Here is a 10386-nt window from a genome sequence, read left to right as displayed (position 1 = left end):
AAAGACTTTTCACTTTTTAAATTATGGCCTTTCCTTGCTGTATTTTGAGGGGAAGCATATTAGAGTAGAAGACTAAGACTTGAAATTAGACACCTTAGTTTGAATCCTGTCTTAGACATTTACTAGCTTAAGTCACTTAACCTTTATTTGCCCCAGTTTCCTCTTTTGCAAAGTTGAGATAATAAGAGCTCTTAACTTCCAAGGTTGTTTTGAGAATCAAAAGAGATATTTACATAATACTCTGCAACCCTTAAAATACCATACAAATGCTAGCTATTATTATTTCCATCAGAAAAAAATGTACAACTTGCACATTTAATTCAATTTTCTTTATTTGTTGAATGCATGTTGCATGATGTGTCACTAGCTAATTATTCTTTGGGGAACTCTGCAACCAAATGTTTTATAAAGTTTATCAATCTCCTCTAGAGGTAAATTAAATTCTTCTTAGCTATAATGTAGCTTATCAAAGTCTGTCAGACTTAGTAGATCTTGAATATTCTGTAGGATTTCAATGATTCATGAAAAATATCTTTCAAATACTTGTCTTCTTTTTCCCTACTTATGAGACAATGAGGTGAAATGGAGTATGGGAATTAAAATAGGCAGACTTAGATTTGAATCCTTCCTCTGGCACTTGGTAATTCTGTGACTTTCCAAAATCACAGAATCTTGTGATCTTGGAAAGTCTCTTAATCTGTCTCAACCCCAGTTTACTAATCTGTAAGAAAGGGATGACAGGTTTATTGTGAAGAACAAATAAGAAAATATATGAAAAGCATTTATCCTTTTACTTCCCCTTCTTCCCAATTTAGACTTAAGTTAATGGAAGAAAAATGATTTCTGTATTGGTTGGGAGATTGAATTAGATGATCCCTGAGGTCCTTTTTTATCTCTAAGGTTCCATGATGTGTGATGGGATTGGGGTCAAGTTGCGAAGGGTGCAAGTGAAATAAAACTTCAATTAGCAGCTACATTTCCCTAAAACCATAACCGGAAATGACCAATTTACAGGGTCCATTAGAATACCAAAAGAATTAGCTTTTTCTAGTTCAGTACTTGATGAGTCCATTGGAGTTCTCTTTTCAGTTAGTGGTAGCCACATAAAGCAGCCAGACTCATCTGATCATCACTTGGAGAAGAGGTATTTTGGTCACTGTAGAGCTGAGCTAGGGCTAAACTCAGTATTTCTTTCTTTTCTTTGTAAAATCGAAGCTCTTGTCCAGCTCTTCTGGCTTCCTCCAACTCCCTCAGGGCCATCTGCAGCTCTTGAGAGACAATTCCTGGTGAATCTTGTTCCTTCATAATCCAGTCAAGGGCCATGTGACTCCTCATCCTTTCATCCAAGGAATATTGGGAATAGTAAGAAATCACCTCCTGTGATCCAAGAAACAAAACCAGAGCAAAAAGAGTAAAAATCAATATATGCCTCCTATTTGTGTTTCCCCTTCCTCCTTCCATTTTCCTCTCCTATCTTTTCTGTCTCAACCCAGAAAAGATTTTTCTAATAATTATGCTTCTCTTTGTGCTTATATTAATGAGGCTTATTTGACTTAGCAAGTACCTGGCACATACTAGCAAGGCTGAATGATAATAATAGCCTGATGCAAGTTTATGGACTGAAGGTGGGGGCAGGAAGATCTCAGCACAAAAATGAAGTATCAGAAAGCTTGAGGGTGCAAGTTACTAAATAACTTTTATCATTAGAAGAGGGAGAGTGATAATGGCTCACCTCCTAGAAAGTAGTAATAATGAAAAGCAGTGACAATATGTTATGGCATGTAAACATATAATACAAGTCTTATGATATGAAGGATATGGAGTCAACAAGATTTGAAGTTCTTCAGGATGATTTCAGAAAAGCCTGAAAATACTTACATGAATTGATGTTATGTGAAGTGAGTAGAATCAAGAGAACATTGTATACAGTAATAACAAGATTATGTGATGATCAATTCTAATTTGGCTTTTTTCAACAATGAGGTGATTCAAGGTAATTCCAATAGACTTGTGATGAAAAGAGCCATCTGCATCCAGAAAGAGGACTATGGAGACTGACTGGATCAAAGAATAATAGTTTCACCTTTTTTTTTTTTTTTTAATTGTTTTTTTTCTTGGTTTTTTTTTTCCTTATGATTTTTTTCTCTTTTGATCTGATTTTTCTTATGCAATATGACAAATAAGGAAATATGTTTAGAAAAATTATACATGTTTTACCTATATTAGATTGCTTGTTGTCTTGGGGAAGGGAGGAGAAAGGGAGAAAAATTTGGAGCACAAGATTTTGGAATATTGAATGCTGAAAACTATCTTTTCAAGAATTTGGAAAAATAAAATACTATTTTAAAAAAGAGTTGAAGCTCTGCTTCAATCACATCCTCAACTCTATAACCATGGACAAATATAATACTAACTATAAACTTGAGCTGTGATTTGTATCCAAGGAGGAGTTTCCATGCTAGGAGTTCTCTAAAATGAAGAAATCATGTGTATGGAAAAAAAAATATAACATAGTCATGCTTAAAGAATTTCTTTTGCAAAGCTTTGAATATTAGTCCCCACCTGACATCTTTTTTATGTAAGAATTGTCAGTAATACCTTTTAACAGACTATGAAGTTTTTATGAGTAAAACTGATGGTGTAGGCTGAATGACTTGTTTATTTTTATTTCTACAGACACATGGTATTTATTTACAACTTTAACAAAATTAAAAACAATCGTGGAATTGTGTTTACAGTAGGTCTAATGCATTTCAAAGTGCTTTTATAAAATCAAAGGGAAGAAGAAAAAGCTTTTGTAAATTATTTACTTCTTTTCTTTCTTTGATAGAGTATTAAGATTTCTGAAGCAAACAGCACAGAAAAATATTAGATATAAACAAATTTCCATTGTTAAATCTTTATCATTTATACTTGCCCCGATGCCAGATGTTTCACATAAAGTAAAATTTAAAATGCCCTCAAAGAAAAAAAATGAACTTGCAGTTTTGCTATCCTGGAAATACCAATGATCTTTCAGTTGCCAAATCTACTGGCCTTTTCTCAGTCCTCATCTTTCTTGACCTCCCTTTAGCCTCTAACAATGTCAATCACTCTCTTCTCTTTGAAAACTCTCTTTTCTCTAGGTTTTTGTGACACTGCAGGTTTTTTTTTTTTTTTTAATCTTATTTGCAAGTAAACGCATTAACTGCAGGGCAGGAAAGGGGAAGTGTCCCCCAGATTTGGTCCTGAGTCCTCTTTTCTTCTTCATTTAATGATTTCATTGGATGATCTTATCAAAATCCACGGATTTAACTATCTGTATGATCATGATTCTTAGATAAACTTATCTGAACAAAGCCTTTTCTTAACCTCCAGAATTGTATTTCCAACTTCTTATTGGACATCTCAAACTGACTGTCTTACCTCAACATATCAAAAATTGAGCTTATTATCTTCCCCTCAAATTCTCCCCCTCTTTCCATCTTCTATATTATTGTCAAAGGCACCACTTTCTTTACAATGTAGGTATTCTCAACTCTTGACTCTGTCACTACCACCTGTATCAAATTTGTTGCCAAGACGTCAATTTTGCCTTCCTGACTTCTTTCACAAATATATCTTTCTTTCCCCTGATCCTGCTATTTTTCTGATACAAAGATTTATCAGCTCATTCCTGGACTATTGCAGTACCCCATTGGTTGGACTCTCAATTCAAGTCTCTTTCCACTTCAGTCCATCCTCCACTCATCTGTCAAAGTGATCTTCCTAAAGAGTAGTTTTAAAACTGTTATTTTCTTTCCTATTCTCTTCCATGCAATTCAATAAATTTCATTGATTCCTTATCAGCTCCAGGATTAAAGAAATTAATCTCACAATCCTTCATAATCTCCTCACTCTGATCTGTCCAGTCTCCTTATCTCTTACTCATCTCATGCTTTGTAATTCAGTGACACTGTCCTCTTTGATCCTCTTAAAAATAAAATACTTCAACTCCCAACTCTAGGCAGCTGTGCTCCCTGCCTGGAATGGTCTTCCTTTCATCTTTTCTCCTGTCTTACCTGGTTTCCTTCAAGTCACACACAGCTAAAATTATACTTTCTACAAAAAACTTTCCTGATCCCATAATTCTAATGCCTTCCATCTACTGGTAATTTCTTATTTATCTTACACATATCATATCTGCATATAGTTGTCTGCATACTGTGTCCTCCATTAGACTGTGAGATCCTTGAGAGCAGGACTTAACTTTCTTTGTATTTCCACTGCTTAGCACAGAACCTGGTACATAGGAAGTGTTTAATAAATGTTTGTTGACTATTTGAATATGAGAATGGTGAAAAACAAATTTAGTAAATTGGGGGAGAAAAATAACTAAATGCATGACTAAGATTTTTGTCTTTTTGTGGAATTGCGTCAAAGTGGGCAAAGGATGGTTATAAGAATGAGCAGTACAAAGGGGCTACAGATTTTAAAGAAAATCTAGGTAGATTACTTATCTATTATAGAAGGAATAGTTATTTAGATATGGATTGCCATGGCCACTATATCTTTGTGATAATGGCCCCCTCCTGGGAAAATGCACAGTTCATCACTTTGACTCGAGTCAAGCCAGCTAACTCTACCCACTTTCCTTAGGTGGACACATCTTACCTGTCGGGAACACTTGGTTTCCCGAAGGGCTTTCAGGCTTCCATTCCAGTGCAGTAGCTGGAAAACAATCATCAGCTCCTGCAGAGACAGAACTCTATGTTACTGATGCATTCTTGAAAAGTATGAATAAAAGGAAGAGATTCTCCAACCAGGTGGTGGCAAAGTTTGAGAATACTCTTTCCTCCTCAGTTCCCTGGAAGTCTCAGTAGTGTAAGGAACCTGAAGCTGTCAAAAAACAAACAAACAAAAAATAAAACCAACCCTCCTCCCCGTAAACAAAGAACTCCAACCCACAACACCCACCCCAAAGACCTCACACTCCTGAAATGTGCAACCCAGCATAATATATCGACAGTTGTAGCAATAGCAGAATTCTAAATAAGTTTCAAAGGAAGTCATAAAAGTAAATTCAACCAGGAAACCATGGTTCTTATTGAAATACTGCTTCACCCTTGTCTGATTGTGAAATATTGCTCTCAGACTGTAAGCCACAATCCAACAGGGACAGATATATTTATGTACTTCTTTAAGGGTTGTGAAGCACTTTCTCCACAATATTTTCCATAAGAGAGGTAGTACAAGTATTGAAAACAAGGATGTAAGACAATGAGGCAACAATTCATTAAATGCTACACTTGAGCTCAGGGAGAACTAGGTTCAGATTCAGGGGCAGACATTTAGAATCTGTGATCTTGGATATATCATTCTACTTATTCTCAATTTCCCATTAGCAACTTTGCTTGGTTTGGGTTCCAGGAACATGATGCCCCCATCTAGGATAAATTAACTTACCTGAAATCTCATCATGTGAGTCAGTTCAATTTTGATATTCAACAACTTCTTAATTCCCACCCCTTCTGATTGGTAGGATGAAGGGTGGGGAATCAAACTTCTAAAGTTTTTTTTTTTTTTTTTTTTTAAATAGAGGGCTGGAATAAACATTTTTGCTAATTTTCCACCAGCTTTGTTTGTTTTGAACTTCAGAAACATCCCCCATCCCCCATCCTTACTTCTTCCCTTCTTGTGTATATTTGCCTTCATTAGATTATAAACTCTTTGAGGAGAGAGACTGTCTTTCTTTTTCTTGTTTGTATTTTCAGCACTTAGCACAGTGCCTAGCACTAGGTAGGTGCTTTATAAATGAGATGAACCTTTCTGAGCCTCAATTTTCTTATCTGTAAAATGGGGATAAAATAGCATTTAATTTATAAAGGTGTTTTGAGGATCAAATGCATATAAAGTATCTCATAAACCTTAACGTACTATATAAACGTAAACCCCCATTTTACCGGTGAGCATAAAAAAAGAAAGGTCAAATAAATTTCATTTTTGGAAGAGAGACTTTAAAAAGGCTTTTAAACTATCAAACCAAACACATTTTAAAATAGATAACAAGCAATAAGTATAGTGGAATCTTTGCTAGATTTTTTAGTCAATTATGTGTCTGAAAAGAAGCAACCTGATTAAGTATATAATTAGCAAAAGCATACTTGCTCCTTACTGTCAATAAATATATAGATTACATTTTTGTGTGTGTAATAAATACATAGATATAAATATACAGGTGTTATTCAGTTGTTTAAATTGTGCCTGACTCTTTTTGACTGTTTGGGGGGTTTTCTTGGTAAGGATACTAGAGTAATTTGCCATTTTCTTCTGTAGATAATTTTACAGATGAGGAAACTGAGGCAAAAAAGGATTAAATGACCCAGATTAAATGTTCTAGGCCACATATCTAGTAAGTGTTGAGGGCAATCTTCCTGACTCCAAGCTTAGCACTCTATCTAATATGCCACTTAGGTGCCCTGTATACAGATTTTTCTCATAAAGAATATTGTAAAACTGGGAAAATAGGCATGTGTTGATAATTATTAATACCCCTTTGGTCACCTTGAGGCAATAATAAAGTCTGAGATTGCAATTTACCACCCATTCCCAATCTTTTAATATCACTTCTTCTTTGTGGATCAATCCCATGAAAAATCTGTCACTACCAGCATAGATTTCCTCTTTTTTTTTTCTTGCCAGTGCCATTTCCTCTTCCTCATGTAGCAAGTACATTAAGGACTCTGATGTTAGTACCAAATGCTGTGGATTCTCCATAATTAATGAAGAAATAGTTTACTTTAAAGAAAATGATAGACTTTCCCCCCTTCCCTCCATTTTGGACATTTGTTGTCTCCTTCCTATTTTATTCTTTATAATTATTTAAATAACATTGCCTTGGAGTGGGGCTGGAGACAAGATGGTAGAGTAGAAGCATTAACCCAACTGATTTCTCCCAACATTTTTCTGCAAAGAATTTTAAAATAGCAAGTCAAATTCTAGAGTGACAGAGTCAACAAAAGATTGAGGTGAGACACTTTTTTCCAAAGAGAACTTAGGAGATCAGAAAAATAGACCTGTGACATTAGAGTGGGGGACAGTGTGAAACAACTTGGCTACAGTAGTGGTATTGACTTGGTCCATGGAGACAGCTCCAAAATTAGCAGCACCTCAGAATGGCTGCAATAGTTGCAGCAGATGCTTTAGGACCTCTCCGTCCAGAGATGTTTACGGGATTGGGCAATTAGTCAAAAAGATATTACAGGGAATCTTTTGCTGGCACATGTCATAGGACAAGGGATTTCTTTGGCAATTCCAATGCCCATAAACAGTTCTGGGTCTTAGTTCCAAGGAAGAAAGCTGTGTTAGTGCTTGCATTGTCAAGGGAACAGTCATTCTTCCCAGGCAAAAATCAGAGCACAAACCAGGAAGAGCTAGGACCACACCCCTCTCCATATTATACTACTCTGAAAATATTGAAAACTTATACTAACTCTGAAAATGGGAGCAGGAAAAGCTTGGGGCACTGCCTCCCCACACCTAGGTGAGCAAAATCTAACTTTAACAAAGTTCAAAGTCAAGAAACATGATCTCAGCAAAAAGAGCTGAAGGCTTTCAGCCCCCTCTTGATCTACTTCCTCATTATCTATTCATCAATCAGGGTTTATCTTTTTCTTCCAGGGCACCCATACTTTTTTAAGCATTTAATGATCTCCATAGTTTGTTTTTAGTTACTGAGAAAGACCACTGGCCATCAATTTATTATTAATAATAAATTATTTATTACTCAGGGGGAAAAAAAAAAGAAATATATTGGTAAAATGAATGAACAATGAAAAAAGAACCTGACTCTAAGGATCTATTATGGTGATGAGGAAGATCAAAACACAAACTCAGAAAAAGACAACAATATAAAAAACATTTAAAAAAAAAAGGTGTAAACAAAATCTCCAAGAAAAAATAAATGCTAATTGGACATAAACCCAATAAGAATTCCTAAAATAGCAAAAGAAAGGGAAAAAATGAGAGAGGAAAAATTGAGAAAAGAAATGAGAGTGAATGAGGAGAATTATGAAAAAAGAATGGCATGGCAAAAGAGGCACAAAAAATAATGAAGAAAATGATACCTTTAAAACAGAATTGACCAAATGGTAAAATAAAATAAAATAAAATAAGGTGCAGATGCTCACTGAATAAAAATAATTTTTTTCAAATTTAGAATTGAGCAACTAGAAAATAATCATACTATGAGACATCAAAAAAATAATACAACAAAGTCAAAATAAAGAAAAAGAAAAGAAAAAATAGAAGAAAATAATGAATATGTCATTGGGGAAAAACTGATCTGGAAAAAGATTGAAGAGAGCTAATTTAAGAATTATTGGTCTACCTGAAAACTATGATCAAAAAAAGGTCCCAGACATCTTATTACAAGAAATTGTAATGAAAAACTAACCTCCAATATTTTGTAACTGAAGGGTAAAATAGGATTTTAAAAAACCCTGCCAATCACCACCTGGAAAAGATCTCAAAATGAAAGGTGCCCAAAATATTATAGACAAATCCCCAAACTCCCAAGTCAAGGAGAAAACTATTGCAAACAGCCAGAAAGAAAAAATTCAAATATCATGGAATTAAAATTAAGATCATATAAAAATGTGGCAGTTTTCACATTAAAAGAGTCGAAGATTTAAAATATGACACTTAAGAAGACAAAGGAGCTAGAATTTCAACCAAGAATAACCTACTCAGTAAAACTGGGTATGATCTTTTGTTGGGGGTGTGGGGGAATGGGTGTGGGTATGGACATTTAATGAAATAGAAGACTTTCAAATATTCCTGATGAAAAGACTAGAGCTGAAGAGACAATTTGGCATTCAAACACAAGATTCAAAAGAAGCATAAAAAAGCAAATATGAAAGAATTTATATTTCTATAGAGCAAGATGATGCTCCTAAGATGAATTCTTAAGAACTGAAGCATTATTAGGGCAGTTAAAAGATTACTTGGAAGAGTATGGCTTGTATTATGAAATTTAGATCATTTATTGATTAATAGTTACAAGTTATAGTTAATCAATGGAAATATTAAAAATGGATCAGATTCATTTAGATTTGATTATATAGGTCTCAGTGGTAGAGTTTATAAGTTTATATTTCTCAATCTTCTGTGCTACAATCTTGACTTAATACGCCATTGTGGAGAATGTTGACCAAATCTGTGTTTTCTGCATAGCAATGGATTCTGAAGATCCCCTCTTTTGAGTAAGCATGAATAAGTAAAAAAAAAAAACAAAAACAAAAAAAAAAACACAAAAAAACAAGCCCACCCTCACCTTTGCTATAGACCAATCACATTCTTAGTTTAGCTTCTATCATTGGACTTTAAGTAATCAACTGTATAAGAAACTGCTCTGCCAGCTTGGTGTACCTTTGGCTACTGTCAAAGGAGTCATTAACCTCCTTTTATTGGCAATTGCTAGCTTTGCTAATAAGTGCATTATGTTTGAAACTTTGTGCCTCAGTTTCTTTACTGCAGATTTTTATAGTGAAGTGCAACAGCCTCAGAATGAGTATGTCTTCTGGGAAGAGGTCAAAATATAGGGTGATACAAATCTTAGAAGGATTGTATAGGACTATAGGAGGGTAAGAGAGAAAATTGTCAAATATTTGTCCCAAAGGTCACCTTAAGCCTAGGTCCCTTTTACAGGAAACTGAAGAGTTATTTGAAGGATTTATGTTTCTTTATTGGTTTGTGCATTTTTGTGGGGTAACATAAATATTTTCCTATCCATATACATTGCTACCTTGAGTGCATATATAGGATATAAAATCAAAATATCCACATTTAAGGAGAGCTAGCTTGAGCCAAATGTTACAAATTTGTCCTGCACTATCTCCAGGTAAGAACAATGAAACAAACAAAGAAAATTGTATCCTCTGGCCTTAGAGTCAGACCTGAACCATGTAAGCCTTCTTTGGGGAATGAGCAGAGTGTTGGTGCCCGTGTTCTATTCCTCTCAGCAAAATGCTAAATTTCATGAGAGTGAGAAGATAGTTATTGCTTGGACATGTATACATATATTGTATTTAATTTATACTTTAACATATGTAACATGTATTGGTCAACCTGCCATCTGGGGGAGGAGAGTGGGGGGAAGGAAGGGAAAAATTGGAACAAAAGACTTGGCAATTGTCAGTGCTGTAAAATTACCCATGCATATATCTGGTAAATAAAAAGCTATAATAATTTTTAAAAATAAATGTAAAAAAAGGAAGATAGTTATGAATTTTTTCATTTTATTTTTATATTTCTAATGCCTAGTGTCATGCCTTTTACAGAGGAGAAATCTATTAAATGTTTTTTCAAATTTTGCTTTTAGAAATTTGTCCTCTTTCTGAAAAAACACTGTCCCTGGGAAAAGAAAAA

The 10386-nt window shown here is 34.6% G+C and overlaps 1 protein-coding gene across 1 annotated transcript in view; it reads right to left on the bottom strand.

The window, feature by feature from the left end:
* Window positions 1-314: 314 nt before the first annotated feature.
* Window positions 315-10386, bottom strand: part of LIX1 (limb and CNS expressed 1) — a 59537-nt gene continuing 49465 nt past the window's right edge. Inside the window, exons 5-6 of the mRNA XM_074282018.1 lie at window positions 4633-4710; window positions 315-1377 (exon numbers count right to left, since the gene is read on the bottom strand). Coding sequence (XP_074138119.1) covers window positions 1090-1377; window positions 4633-4710 — 366 coding nt within the window. The 3' untranslated portion in view covers window positions 315-1089. The remainder of the gene's footprint in view (window positions 1378-4632; window positions 4711-10386) is intronic.

This window comes from Sminthopsis crassicaudata, chromosome 1 (genome assembly GCF_048593235.1).
Source record: "Sminthopsis crassicaudata isolate SCR6 chromosome 1, ASM4859323v1, whole genome shotgun sequence".
NCBI lineage: Eukaryota > Metazoa > Chordata > Mammalia > Dasyuromorphia > Dasyuridae > Sminthopsis > Sminthopsis crassicaudata.
This window is presented reverse-complemented; position numbering and strand designations above follow the sequence as displayed.